Source organism: Sparus aurata, chromosome 5 (genome assembly GCF_900880675.1).
Source record: "Sparus aurata chromosome 5, fSpaAur1.1, whole genome shotgun sequence".
NCBI lineage: Eukaryota > Metazoa > Chordata > Actinopteri > Spariformes > Sparidae > Sparus > Sparus aurata.
In genome coordinates, this window is record NC_044191.1 from 27,781,930 (window position 1) to 27,797,737 (window position 15,808).

The 15,808-nt window shown below is 38.1% G+C and overlaps 1 protein-coding gene across 2 annotated transcripts in view; it reads right to left on the reverse strand.

The window, feature by feature from the left end:
• ipo11 (importin 11) overlaps positions 1-15,808 on the reverse strand; it is a 114,859-nt gene that overhangs the window by 79,097 nt on the left and 19,954 nt on the right. For both annotated transcript variants that reach the window (XM_030417392.1, XM_030417391.1), the window contains exons 6-14: positions 15,341-15,473; positions 13,824-13,882; positions 8,701-8,749; positions 5,528-5,598; positions 5,174-5,366; positions 3,853-4,005; positions 3,536-3,579; positions 1,229-1,319; positions 48-95 (exon numbers count right to left, since the gene is read on the reverse strand). In XM_030417392.1, coding sequence (XP_030273252.1) covers positions 48-95; positions 1,229-1,319; positions 3,536-3,579; positions 3,853-4,005; positions 5,174-5,366; positions 5,528-5,598; positions 8,701-8,749; positions 13,824-13,882; positions 15,341-15,473 — 841 coding nt within the window. The remainder of the gene's footprint in view (positions 1-47; positions 96-1,228; positions 1,320-3,535; positions 3,580-3,852; positions 4,006-5,173; positions 5,367-5,527; positions 5,599-8,700; positions 8,750-13,823; positions 13,883-15,340; positions 15,474-15,808) is intronic.

The window sequence follows — 15,808 nt, forward strand, 5'->3', positions numbered from 1 at the left end:
TATGATCAGATCACCCAGATCAAATGCTAAGAGCTTGTGTGACTTACCTGCATCCTTCATTAGCAACTGAACAGGGTCTTCCACACTGGTTGGACCTACAACAGATACATAAACTTGATATAACAAACTGCATTCATAAAGATAAATGTTATTGCAATATGCATGCACTTGAATGAAATTTCAAAGATAACAAAAGACTTCCAAATTTAATGGACCCAGTGACCGCATAATTGGACAGCTGCAACTTAAAAGAGGTCTTCACAGTATCAGTGTTGTCTCAGTTAACTCACTGGTCTGTCTTCCCCTCTATTAGTCAGCGTTGTGAACTCAAAAATCAATAGCTGCCTCCCTTCAACCATAGTATTACCCAATCTGGCATCTTCTTTGCTCCAGCGGAACCCATCGTGACAGGCTCGAGGCAGAAAGTGTAATCTGCCCGTTTGAGCAACGACGTCGCTAATTCACTCACAGAACAATAACTACACTCCAGTGCCATCAGAGGACCACAGCTAGTGTAGAGTAAAACTTTTATAACGTACAACGCCCACCTATAGACACATCCCACTAAAGTTCTACTTGAGTGATGTGTGTCTGTACTTGACTGACTAGGGAGTTGAGAGTGGTTGTAATGGTGAAGTCCTTCACAAGGGAAATTGAAGGTGCTGTCAAGTATATAGATTGCATGATGCACATTCTTCAATATGAACAAATGCTACATGCTTTGCTTGTTTTTTTTTAAATATTAAATATGTATCGCATACTCTCGGGCAAAGCCTAATTTCAAGACTAGAAATATAGATGATGAAGAAGACATTGCAGGTCAGTTTTGTGTTACAGGAAACTGAGGCAAACTGTATGTGCAGTCTGTGGCGCAGCTTTCACAAACAAAGGCAATTCAAAGTACTTTGCATAAGGTTTATAAGCCAATTTAGAAAACAATAACAAAAATCACAGGTGAGATAGAAGCAACTTTATGATATCATTGGGATAGACTGATATTAGACTGACAAAATAATTCCAAAAGCTCCACAAACAGCCTCCAAAATGGCCATAAAATTGAATCTAAACAGCTTCAACAAAAACTGAATTACTCTGCAGAACAATACTTTTAGCCAGGTGTGAATAATAAACTGAAATGCATGTTTTCCTTGTAGTGAAAGGGTTTGCTGAAAAGGGAGCCGACTGTGCTTTTAACACACAATACATTTTTTATTGACATTTAACTGACCCTGGAGATTCTGAACCATTTCCAGTAGCACCGGTGTCAGTGTCTGGCTGTAGTTGTGGAAGATATCCAGGAACAATACTTCTGTACAGGGCTAAACAGTGGAGAAAGAGCACAGGAGATATGCAGGAAAATGGTTAACTGGTGGAAAAGCTGGTACACTGCATGTGCATTTCATCACAATCATTCTTTTTTTCCTCCCCCATTCTTAGCAGCCTACTGTGTTTCCATTGTGCACTCAGCGGAGTGGAGGAATATCACATGAACAAGTGACATAAGCGGTACCCTCTATAAACACAAAACAGAAAATGTATACAAAGAGGTGTGTGCACAAACGTACACACAAACAATGGCAAACAATGCTTTGAGCTCCCGGTTCAATAAAAAGTCAATGTGACATTGTCAAGGGATTCCCGTGTTTGTGTTTTCAAACAGAGAAATACGAGTCCGCCCACATTCAGTTGTTTATTGGTTTAAGCCATCACAAAAATCTATATTGATAAGAGGTGTAAGAAATCTGACAGCAAAGGCTAAGCCAGTTAATAAACGCACGCTGTGGGCTACAGCATATATCCATGTGTCTGTGACATCTTGCATCATATAGCTTTAACCTTTCTGCTCTAGTGGCAAAAGGTCAGAGGTCAGATGACACTTCTAAATAGCCAATCCAGCGCAAAACCCTTGTACTGTTGGGGAAATATAGACAGATGGTAAAATGGATAGGCAAAGGTCATTTATAATCAGCAATTAGAATTGGTGACCATGTAAGAAATAGATTGCCAGTGACATTAGATCTATGAACTATCCTGAGCTCTGCGAGTCCAGTGCTGCGTTGAAGGTCAAAAGAGGGTTTACACTGTGAGGAAAGGCTTTTGAATTGTTCTATACATAAATGGGCAGATGTGTGTGTGTATTTAGATGCAGTGTTGGTACTGGATGTAATCTACAATTAGCCCTGAAACCTACATAATTAGCACTCTCTGCGTAGACGCTTGCATGCGTCTACGCAAACCTCCAGCCTCAGGGACTGTGCTCATTTCTGAATTATAAACTCTGTTCAATAACATGAACTCATGTCTTTAAAAAGTATGTGAATAAGCAACATGAACTTACACAAAAACACAGTGTTGATTAAAACTCTATTTCTAATTAAATCACATTTAAATTGAACAGCTGGTTGATAGACCAAAGAATTTATCACCGTATTTGTTCTAACAGAAAACAAAAACTGGAGGCTGAGTATCGATAACTAATTGTGAATCAGCTCACTTTAACCTCTAATACATTTCAATAGTTTGCTACAATGCTTGATATACATTAAGAGACTAAGGTCAGATGAAGAAAATGCTTTATTCTACCTTCTAAGAAACAGCAGAGCAGAAGTCTGACATCATCTGAAGTGATTTAAGTAAATAAATGGGGCTCAATGCAATTAGGGAAGGGATGAAAAATAAGGGGTACACAGACGAAAATAAAGACATTGGATTAGAGATTATGTCGTGACTCATAAAATCAGCTGAGGACAAGCCATTGCCAGTTAACTAGATGCAGCCACAGAGCCAGGATCCCTTAGGACCACTCACTGTTTTATGATGCTGCAATGCATACAACCTGCCAGTTATGCCACAACATAAAACAGCGGTTTGATTTTTTGAAAAATACAGCACACACTAAAGAATATTGGTGACAAGAAATACTTTAGAAATTCCATTACACCTAAATCTTCTGCTGTTTCAGCATTTAAATCTACATTTTTATGGTTTCAAGAATAGAATTTCACATAGTTTTTGTTTTTTTGTTCGAAACTTTTACATCTATGTAACTTCACTGTTTCCAATCTAGAGATTTTAAGAATGATGATTTTACCCTTGTTGAAACACAGGTGGAGAGATGATTTAAGATTTAATAACGTTCCTCTCCTCACTGCTTCTAGATGTCGTCAAGCGAGGGGGGTTATCAGAATGGAGCTGCCATAACTGTTTTGTTGGAAGGACTGTGTGTGCAACCATTGTTAGGAGCACTGTCAAACACAGAACAACTTGAAATCCTACTGCTTTTGCGCAGACACATTAAGAACCCCTCTCCAAATCTAAACCCCTCCAAAAAATAAATTTAAAGTTTACATGATTACACTTTGTTAGTTCATAGTTTTAATTTTGAGTCTACTTTTTTGCTTGAGTGAATTCTATTTGCTCTTTAATTATTACTTCTGTTTGGGTTATCATGTTGCCATAAATCTGATTACACCCACACACATACAAGTAATCAATATAAAAATACAACAGGATCATTATTAGGGTCTTTACTTACCCGTAGACTGTATTTCCAGGAGTCACCACCTGTTTCTTCAACAGCTGGGGGAGGAGAGGAGACAAATCAGAATCGAAGAAAACACTATAAGTGCTATTATTTACGTGTAACACCTTGCTGTATGAATTCACTATATACAATAAATTCTGGTGATACTGGCAACCAGAGTGACCCTGCTCGCTCCATGCTATGTGGAACTGGCCAACTCTCACTATTCTCCACTTCCCTAGAACATGCCTTTGTTAACTGCCAGTCTGCAGGTCCAGATAAGTCTCAACATTTGGATTTAGCCCCTGCATCTCTGGGTGCGTTATTACCAAAGCTCTCAGGGTCCTCTTCCCACATTGCCAGCTCTTCCTCGGTGAGAAGGAAGTAGTGTGAGACGAGCCTGCGTCCAATCTCTGTCAGCGTGGGGTGTGTGAAGAATGCTGTCTTTATCTTGTGAGCCTCCAGACTCTCTGGTTTACTGTCTGAGGGAGGGAAGAGGGAGGGAGAGCAGAAGATAGAAAAAAGGATATTTTTTCCATTAATCTGTCAAATAAAAAGTCTAATGGACCACCGGAAATTACCCATACGTTACATTGATATACGCACTACTATATTTTGTTTGCACTGCAGTTCACAGCTTTATAGCAAATTTATAGTGCAATTCCCACCTAACTGTAGATTTATACTGCATCTTTTAATTGCTCGTAGTAAGGTCATATATTGCAGCTCATTTTGATTCTCAGATAAAATGTAGATGATTTAAGAATTCAAGATTAGTCTCAACAAAAAACCTTGATATAAAGATCGCAAGAAGACCCAACTCTACTTCCAGGACTAAACAAATATTCAAAACAACATTATTCAACATCACTCTACTTTCAAATCTTCCCTTTAACTGTGACCCCTGACCCATATACAACTACTGGTTCAGTACTAAGGGCTCTGTTCTAGTATTCAGATACACATGGGTCTAGCTGCCGTCTGTCTAGCTGACTGACAGCATGGGCCTACTAAATAAGTCAGATGGCTGCACTGACCTGAGCTATGTCAGTCAAGGCTCAACTTTACATTTAGCTAGGTAACCTTACTATTCTAAACATATTTTCCTGTTTGGAAAAAGAAAGCAAACGTAGGGTTAGACTGGTACGACAGCAAAATCACACATTCAAATAAAAACTAAGGCCTTAACAGAAGAACCCAAAAAATGGGGCTTCGCTCTTTGACAAGCAACGATGGCTTCAGAGAAGGATGCTCAATAAAGCACACCAAAGACCATGCTAGCTGGCAGAACAAAGACAGTATGCTGTGCTTCACAGCTAATGAAGCACTGGAGGCCTCTGACAGCTTGAAATAAACATGAGCCATGGCCAGGTACAGTGGCGCTGATGGTATTTCAGCATTGTGCTTCTCAAAACACTGTCGATGATTAGCTTTGAAGAGCTGGTGCCGTTTTCCACTGGTCTACGAATCATACACCAACAATTCTAAACTCGATTGTTAAGCTTGCCTTTATATCTCCTTTCTCCTTTTCCATGTCTGCAATTATTATAAACTGTCATTCCTGCCTTTTTATTCCTTTCTGTCATCATTTCATTCATCTTTTATTCCCCGGTGTTCCTGCTTTTCTTTCCCAAAGCCCTCATAACCTACCATCAATGTTCTTGGCAGGTTTGTAGGCATCATTCTTTACAATCATCTTGATGAGGTTCATGCACTGAACAATGAAGCGTTCAAAGGTGACTCCCTCCCCTGCAGGAGTGAACACGTAGCTGACGGCGAACTCCAGGGAGCGCTGGATTAGGGGTATAAATGCACAAGGGTGGTACTCCAAGAAATCTAACAACTACCGGGAGGAAAGAAAAAAGAAGACAGCAATGAAGGAGGAGGAAGAATGGGGGAAAGATTCAAATTAGTCACACACTATAGTTGGTCTGCAAAGTCCAATAAAACAAAGCTAACACCTCTGTTATCTATTATTATACACTAATATACAAGTCAACTCACAACTTTAGTGTACAGTATGATCGTCTTCTCCAGCTTTTCTCTGCATGTACAATCTGGACCAACTTGCCGACCTGAAACACAAAACAACCGTGCAGTGTTGTTACTCAACCACGCAGAACATGTAATAACATAAGGCATCCTCGGGATCATCAATAACATGCACTCTTAAATTATTCTTGCCATTTGGTTGCACAGAGATGGTCCATAGTTATTTAATTGAAATACAAGCAATTCAGTTTGTCAATAACGTAATATAATATAGAGTAATAGAAATAAGGAAATATATTGCTCTAACATTCACACATGATATCAGTGCAAATATTTACAATCACCTCTTTGATCCTTTGTTAAACAAACATTAACGATAGATAATCAGATTGAGCAACTTTTGTATCAAAGAATTTGAGTCCAATGGATGTTAAGTTATGGAATAATTTGACTTTGTGGAAAATATGCTAATTCACTCAACAGGGTTCAACTTTATAGAACCAATCACAGTGTTCATTTACACTTAAAGGTAGAAAACCTCTGCATCACACAGCTAACAAAAAATTTTATTATCTTTTTCACAATGTTATTGAGTGTACATCTGCATCATCTAAAATGTAAGTTTGAGGCTTTTCTTTTTAATAACAATGCGTTCACTAATTTTAGGTCAGAGACATAATTTACCGGGATGGCCAGAGTTTTTAAAACATGACGGCTGAAGTTTACCCAATCCTTGCCGACAATCCGCTCGACGATGAGATGTCTTTGTTGGGTCAATTTGGTTTATCAAACATACTAGCAATGGAGATCAGATAACACTGTTTAACGATATATATCTTTAAACATACATTTAAAGCTCAAAATGACAACTAAAATGTGCCGATTTCACATATCTCTGCAATGCAAATAAACTGCAAGTTGTCTACCTAGAAATTACTGCTGATGTTTGCCTCCATAACAATTATTTGCTGGAAGTTAAAAAAATAAATTCTGAACTTTCAAGTATCAAGCCTACGTCTTCATAAAAAAGTACACTGCATGAAGCCCACATAAGAAACGACTGTGTCAATTGTTGATAATGAGATTTTAGTGAGTCATAATTAATTCAAAGGAAACCTTTTCAGTATAACATGAAGCATTAGATGAGAAATTATCTTAACTTGTGTCTAGTCTTGTCTATTAAATACAATCATGATGGACCTTATGTAAAAGCGGTATTAATGCGTAGGAGCAAGATAAGACGAAAAACAGAAAGAGAAAGGAAATGTGCAGAGAATTAATTTTATCTTGGCCTGAGTTATTACAACAAACTTTATTTAAGGTCAAATGCCCACTTCACCTGGCTGCCTTGTGAGAGTCCCAGGAGCACATTAAAAGCTGTGGTGTTTATAATAAAGTACAGTAATAAAAGAACTCAAAGTGACCATGAATGACTCACTCTATGATTTAAATTTTGGCTCGATAAAACCACCCATGATGCTAGAGCCAATAAAGATGTCCCATGTTGTTTAGTTCCTTGTCAACTTCAATAATGAAATCAATTAAATCTGCAGACACCATAACAACTTCTGGCGTTCCTCCAATCATTTGTGAACAAGGGGACTTCATTTTCTCTCCCCTTATATACACCCATTCATATCTATCAGCAGCTACTAATTGAAAGTGACACTAGACTGATTAAAAAAGGTAAGCTAGTTCAATATTGCTTTGTCGAGGAATATAGAATAATCAAGGATTATGTAAATCAAAACACTGCCGCATTTGAGAGGCTTTTTGTCGATGCCTTTGTTTCCTTGTTTGTATGTGTGCAGCAGCTGGTAATGTAAGCAGACGTTGTGTAAAGTCATCAAAGTCATTGAGGTCAACAGAACCTGGTAACTAAATCCATAGACTCTCTTTCAAGGCAATGACGACAGAAAACAAAGAAAAACTGAAACGAAAGGCCTTTCAATATTTCTCCTGACAGGTATGTAGCCTGGCAAAAAAAAAAAAAAAACTTTAACGCTGTAGTGACTGACAGAAACAGAGGTGACCTCAGTTGGAGGAGAAACATCTAACAGGAAGAGCTAGATATCTCTATGGACCACAAAGACAGCCTGAAAAAAAAAAGTTTATAAAGCTGACCTTATCAGGCTGTGCAGAGCTGATATTTCTCCCCAGCCCACCTGAGCTGCCATGCCGTTTTCTGCTATCTGCCAGGCCAAAACACCAACAGGACCCTGACCCTGTCTCCACTGCCATCAGCAGAGTAAATATTGGAAGTGATAGTTGGGGCTGATATCTCAAATGATATTTTATTTTGTGATGCTAGTATGGCAGCTCATGGAGTTGTGTCTGACATTTATCTATCACTTATTAAGTGTTGTTATGAGGAAGCTCTATGGAAAGAACAAAGGACCACTGCATACCAAGATCAGACAGTGAAAGTAAAGTACGGTAGCACTTTAAGAACGCTCCAAGGTTACTAAGAACTCAGGAACTCAACCAGAGGAACCAGGGATTAAATCAGGTTGCAGTAGTCCCCTGTGCAAAAAACTCCCTGCCCAATAGAGAATGAAACTGGTTCAAGAAACATAAAACAATTTAAGTGTATGTGAGCATCGACCAATTCCTGTTAAAGCAGCTTTTTTCTGAGACTCAATACAGGAGGGGAGCATTTTCAGACCATTGCATATTAGTGGAGGAGACCAACATTAGTTATGACGGAAAGGAAATAAGGGTGAGAAGATTTAATAATGATTTGACTGTTTTATTTCTTGAATTTAATGTTCACACCTTCTGGTGGAGGATGAGATCACCATCAAAGATTTTCCCACAAGACATATTTCAAGGCGTCTTTAAACTGCTCTTTAAAGATTTAACAACTACAAAGATGCTAAGTCCTTGGGTCATATTTTGAAATAATAGTGCAGTGAGAATAAGCTGTTCTCATCGGTTGTTTTCTTTCTTTTTTCAGTCAAACTATCAATTCAAAACTAATCCCCTTAGGATGACACAGCCTGAACTTCAATTTGAAACATACATTATGCTATACCATTGTACGTCTTTGTGTAGCAAAAAGTATCGTAGACTTTTAAGTAGGTGTCTTCAGCATGCACTGGATCAGGCACCGGTAACTGTTTGTTTACTAAAAAGGAGAAGCTTAGGATCAGACATTCAGGACAGAGAAAGAGACGAGTACTCACAGCATTCCAAAAACTGTTTTAGCCTTTCGAACACTGCATTCAGGAAACCCTGGAAAAGGAGGAGATGACGAGAGGGTGAGATAAAGTTTAATCTCTTTGACATTTCTTCAGTAGAATCATTCATGATTGCTTCATCAGTATTGCCCAGAAGCAGATATATTAACAAGAGAATAACTTTTCTACGTGTGTGCATGTTGCGTATGCGCGTGTACAGTAGGCACATTTGCTTCAGTGCTCAGGAGTATAAATAAAAGTGCCAGTTACACAGTATGAAAGAGAATCAATTTTCTGTAGCCTGGTGTAGACGCGTCTTAGCATGGGAAATTAGATGATAGATGGAGATGCAATCTGTTTAGTTCTGCATTAATGTTCAGCCATGAGGTCAACAGCAGTGTCATTAATCACACCACACAGCCCAGCCAGCGACTACAGCTACTAACAGAATTAGTGAAGAAAGAGGGGGGGGGGGGGGTCAGAAGGGGAGCACAGAAGAGGAGGTGGGAGATGACAGGTAACAAAGTTCAAGCAGGCATTTTTGAGGCTAATGATGGGATTTAGAAAATGTGGAGGGGGGGACGAGGTAGATGAAATAAAAGCAGGAGAAAGCATGCGGGAAATTGGAAAGGACTAATGCAAATGGGAGTGCAAAATAGAAATTTTCAGCTGAATCAGTCATGATGAAAAAGGTTTGACAACTAAAGAGGGAGAGAAATGAGGTTCATGGCACTGCCAGGGAAGAATACACAAGGTTGAGGTGAGAAGTAAATTAGTGTCAGCAGTAGCAGATTGAGACAGTAAAACAGAAAAAGATGGAAAAATAGACACGAGTGATGGGCATCAAATGGGTACATGAGCAGTAGTGTGAGAAGTAGTTTGAGTGTCAACACAACTGAGTTGATCTAAGAGGAAGGAGAGGATCTAAGGGATAAACAGGGGTGGCAATTTAAGGATACAATTAGGTGAATGTTTTTGCTGTGTGTGGTCAAGTATATGTGCACAGACGTGCTCCAGTTTTAGGAGTTTGTAGTAGATCGCAATGGCTTAACTGAATGTGGCTTTTTAAATCTGTACTTTACTTTAGGAGTGACACAAATGTGCTTGTTGACTCCTGGATGTTGCAAAGTTACCCACATACTGCATAAGAAGAATCTAATAAAAAATAAAAAAAATGTCTATATATATAAATAAAAAGGATTTAGTGAGATGTCTACACTAGCCTCTCTCTTGTAGAGTTTGCTTAAAAATCAAACAGTAGAATATAAACAGTCATTCAAATATAAGTTTGAAAACGCATCACTGTAGCAGGCTGTGTGAAAACTGACAATGCTCTTCATTCTTTTGTCAGGGGTTTTCCAGCTCGTACTGTTCTCCAGCAGTTCTGCCACTGTGGTGATTAGAACATAAACCCAATCTATTCAGAATACTCACGAGTGTGAAGACAATAGCTGGTTTGGAATCAGAGACTGAATGAAGTAAACCATTGCTTTAAGGCCCTGTCAACTAAACACATTTCAGAGAACTAGCACCAACAAAAACGGATGGCTGTGTCAGCCTCACGTCTTCTGTTGAAACACTGTAAAACTGATTATGCACAATATTGTGCATATTTTTTTTTATTTTATTTTTTTTTTGTTTATCTGTATGTATGTATGTATTTTTATGGTGTTGCACGTGTGCTGGTGTTGCACGTGTGCTGGTGTTAGACGTGTGCTGGTGTCTTTGGAACAGAACTGTGAAAATGAATTTCCCCTCGGGGACAATAAATCATGAATCTGAATCTGAAATGAAATGAAATGCTTGGAAGACAACTTGAGAATATGTCTAATTAAAACCTTTCAACAGGCATTGACATGGGTAAACTAGAAGGCGCTGGGACAAGATTAAAAAAGGACAAGTGTAAAAGGTCCAATTCGTAAAATAGTTAAGTCTCATTCCAAACTTAACTTATATTGACAATATTTAGGTTGGTGGCCAGTCCAACCTACAAACCTAAAGTGTCAGTATTTAATGAGTTGGGAATGAGAATCAATCTTAAAAACTGGACCTTTGAAGTACACAAAAACAGCAACTGGAGTGGCCTCTTCAGAGCAAGACTGCCACTGCAAATAATGCCTATTAAAGAGATATAGGACAGGCTTATTATCAAGACTCAATATTAAAGTTCAGGCCTGCTGTGCTGCAGGCCGTTTACATACACAGCATGACTCAACTGAGTAAAGCCATCTTAAATAGTAACTGGCTAAACTCTCTGCAGGCTGCTTAATAACTTCTAGACATTAAATACTGTAATATAATTTAACAGTTTTTTCAGCATCACACCCATCACGAAATCAGACAAGAAACCTTAATGACATAATATATCTGATAAATGGTTGCAAGCATTTTATCTTTCCAAAAACCATTTAACTGAAAAGAAATCTCCGGAAATATTCAATAACAGCCAAAATGATGTTAATGAGGGTCTCTACACTAGCGATGTAAAAGCTTAACCTGCATAATTAGACATTTTCTATTGAGGAAAAGGGGTTAATGCAAGTGAGATCAATAACTGCATCTATTAATTTAATTTACATCATCACTGTCTGACTCACCACACCTGTTCCTATTAACAACAATCAACTTTCTTTCAGTTTAATCTGATCCATGTCATGAGCGCTAATGCCAAACACATCCAGGTTTAAATCCGAACACTGTTAATGATTCCTTTTAAAACTGCGTTAACCCAGTGAGGGACAACAGCAGATCCACTCCAGGCATTTTCGACAACATGTCTTGTTAAAAAATCTTTCCACTTCAGCAAGAAAAAAAATCCTGAGGCTACAGGACTCGACATGTACACAGAGATAACAGGAGCAAGAATGAATATTAGGAGGAAAATAAGAGAAACAACTGAAGCACAATATGATGTGATATCAGACTGAGATAGGCGAGTTACTGGAAGCGTGATGGCACGATGTTGCTGATTTGTTTCTGTACAGCAGCCAAAGAGACAAGAGAAAGCCAAAATGAAGGTAGTCCACAAAATTCCCACACTCACTGTCTCTTAAGTCATAAAATAGATCTTAACGATGCCTTCCAGATATGTTTTAAAGATAAAAACATACTCAACATACACGGAAAAGGTTTAGAATTAAATACTGTAAAAATTACTATTATGTATGATCCGTCATAAGAAAATGCAAGTAAGTTCAGAAGGGTTTGTCTTGAATTATTATTATGATTATCATTATCATCATTATTATTAGATACAAGATATTTCCTTTCCACTGTAAAGTCTCTTCTCAGCGCATGTGCAGCAGAACTAGTCATGTTGTCATAAATGCTAAATTCAGATTTAAGGTGAACTACAACTCTGCACAGTGAGTGTTAAACAGCCATGTGAAGCAACAATAAGCAAAACAAATTCTTAGCGGAGGGAGCCATTAAGGACAAAACAAGAAACATTATTTTGTATGACGTACAGCCATTATCTGACTCTTGGGAAAGGAGCTTAACTCACATTAAGCATATTTCCAATAGCTGAATAATACAATAAATGAAAAGTGGTATTGAAGTCTGAGATAATAACAGTGTATACATCTATACACATGAAATATTAACTCCAAACCATTATGTCTGCTCATTGAGCTGGAATAAACATGTAGAGCTTGAGGCAAATGATATTTTAATGTGACTATTTCAACTATTATACATCCTTCAGCCTTTAAAACTAAAAGTGGTCTCATTAGTGGATTAATAGAGCAAAGTAAACAGAATAATTTCTCTCATGAAATTATATTATTATAATTCAGCCTATAAACTATAAGGAACGCTGCCACAATGATGTCTTAAGAAATCAAATATTTGTGTCCAACCAAGTCAATATATACTTCTATATTATGATATGGAACTTAATGCCATAACCATGTTTTTGACTTACATGAGTTACATATTGATTATCCAAACTGGAACCAATCATTTTAATTCCCACCAACTGTTATTTCAGAACTAATGAAATTTCAGACACAGGTGCAAAAGCCACTCACAAACATTCTCCTACCAATGCCTGTCCAATGTTTTTGTTGCTGTCATGATGTCACTTTCAAGATCACTTGGACCCGCTCCAACCAGGGTGCCATGTACCCCCCTTTGAATCCACAATAGTGTAGTTCTGCAACCAGTGCCGTTTTTCCAACAGCACTTTTGGCCACGCCATCTGGAATCAGGCCTTTTTTTAATCACCAGCTATACTTTTTTTTTTAGATATCTGCTGTGCTTTACCGTTTCATCATGTTTTTGGTAGTCATGTTTAGTTACTGCTGGTGAAAATGCAATGTTTCCTGAAATGCTGCTTCATAATAAAAGCTTTTAAATTACTAAATAATGGGGGGGGCTTTTATTGAGAAGAAATTATAGAAAGTGTAACTGAATTAGCGGAGTCACTTTGTTAGTGGTGATTCTTTGATAGTACTGCTGGGATTGGGATAAATACGTCATTGGTTTACAACACATCTTCAAGCAGGTTGCCCAGTTGTGGTGAAATTGCAAAATCCCGGCCACACGAGCTGCTGCGTCAAGTCAAACAGAGTAGATGTAATGGAAGAATGGCACAGGTGCTCAGAGTTTTGATGTTTCCCTCCCTTTTAAAAAGTCATTTTAAAGTCTCTTTCCAAACAGTAACAACTTGTTTTACCATTATTAGCCAAAACATTCACTGCCATTTTTTCAGCAGACCATGATTGGCAAAACAGGAAGTATTCAGAATCTGCAGCTGGAGTTCAAAGGACTGGGATATTTTATGCAAATGATTCCATTAACTCTGAGCAATGGAGGCGCCAAAACCCTATCGAGACAGGCACTTGAGATTTCTTTTTAAACCGCAGAGATTTAGACTAAATTAAATCAACAGTTTCATGGAGTTGGACTTTCTTTACACTGAGAGTGGGAGAAGAGCTCATACAGAACTCCTGACTCTTTGAACCGAGACAAGGCTTGAGGCACTTTCAATCTTCACGGCCATCCACATTTTGCACACTGTGATTGGAGTCATTTTCGACTCAAAAACACCAGCAGGAAAAAATACCAGCTTTTCTAAAATATGAGAGGTTCTATAGCAGCCACAGCTGAGATAACTTAAGACTCACCATCACTTCCATATTATGTTGTGGCTCTTGGAATCCATGGACTGTTAACTTGCGAAGAACTGAGAGAGGCAGAGAGGAGAAAGAAAAAAGAAAATCTGTATGCAGGACATTTTTTGACACCCAGCATATAATAACAATAATCACAAAAACACACTTTATTTATATAGCACCTTACCTCACAAAGTTACAAAGTGCTTAACAAGGATAAATAAATGAGGCAAGGAAGATTAAATAATAAAAGTTAACAAGATCAGTTAAAAACCTACAATAGGATGCATTTTCAGCAACATTGCTGGTTTGATTTTTCCTGCCATTTGCTTTTCTGCTTTGAAACATTTTTTGTTCCTTTGGCTGTTAACACATCTTCTATTTCTCTATGAGCAGCAGTTTATATGTTGCCCAAAACTGCCCAAGAGATGCACACTTTGCCCCCACCATTTCAGAGTAGTGTTAACTGCTGTCTAGCCAAAGTGCTGGGCTGTTTCTGGTGTATGTGATTTGTGAATCTCGAGCTACTCTTTAGGCCCACCTGAACTTAGATTTTTTCATCAGGCAGAAATCACTGACAGTGCACTGGGAAGCATTGGGATGAAACAAGGCTGGGGTGAGTACTTAAACATTCTGTGAATCAGTGATGTGTCAACAGTGGGAGCAAAACCAAACATTTACATTAGTGTACAACATATAATCATATTTAGGAGATCTTGGCAATATATCTCATAAGTCACGTTGGGGGTATCAAATATGCTATTAGTATATATATTCATTTATTTGACATGTCTCCCAGTGAACATTTTGGTTGTTGATATTTTTATCTTCCAGACAATTACATGCAATTCTGGCAACAAAAAAAAAGTTGGCATACACAGTAGCTTTTTTTGCAAAGACCTTCATATTTCAATCCTATGCTGAGCCCCTGAAACAAAATTTAGTTCTGTGTTCATTTGTTGCACATTGAATGACAATAAAGTCTGTCCGGGGCACTCTGTTGTTTTGGAGAAGATATTTTAAGCCAAAGAAGAATAATCTGCATTTACTGATTTTTTAATGCCTAAAAAAAACCTAAATAAACTGAATTAACAAATTGAACTTAAAAGGACAACACAATTTCAGAGTTTTCTTTTGTTTGTTTATATTTGGTGGACTGTTCTGGGGACCTTTTTTTTCATCTGAGAACAGAGGACGACAAATATTTTTACAATGTGTTTGTATTATTACCTCATACATATTGCATAAAATTCTCCCAAACTATACAGTGCCACATTAAACCCTACTCCACTTAAGCGGTGTTTCAGCGTGTGTGATTTTTTTAGAAGGTCAGAACTTGTCCGCTTCATTAGCTTTTGTCGATAGGTGAAATCTTGATAATTATCACATTATGTAATATCATGCCATCATTTACTTACCATTTTGCATCAATAGATCACTGCTCCGCTTTGCATGAGAGCACAGTTGTGTCGTGTGTGTGTGTGTGTGTGTGTGTGTGTGTGTATGGGCATGTGTGCAAGCATTGATACCTTTAAGGGAGAGCAGCGTCCTCTCCAGTGAGCTGAGCGCTGCAGCTTCATCTCTGGCGTAGATCTGCTGGAGGAAGCAGTCGGTGTGATGACTCCAAAGGGAGCACGCAAAGCTGTAGATGCCCGACGCCAGCTGCCGATATACACAAACAGCACAGTCAATCACACACAGATAAAATTATTCTGGATCAATGATCATATTCAGCAACAGTTATTCAAGAGGATTCTTATGAACACATTGAATTTATCACAAATGTGTCTTCACACCAGACTTACATGATGACTGACGATGATACAAATACGAAAAAACACACAACACAGAACGAATACACATGCATAAAGAGGGACATTTGAGTAACAGGTCTAATTTAGCTCCAATAGAACTTCCTATTACAGTCACTACCATGACATTATTTGAGCCCAAACCAAATTACATTTTTTTTTCCATAAAAGCATTCTTCTGTTGGG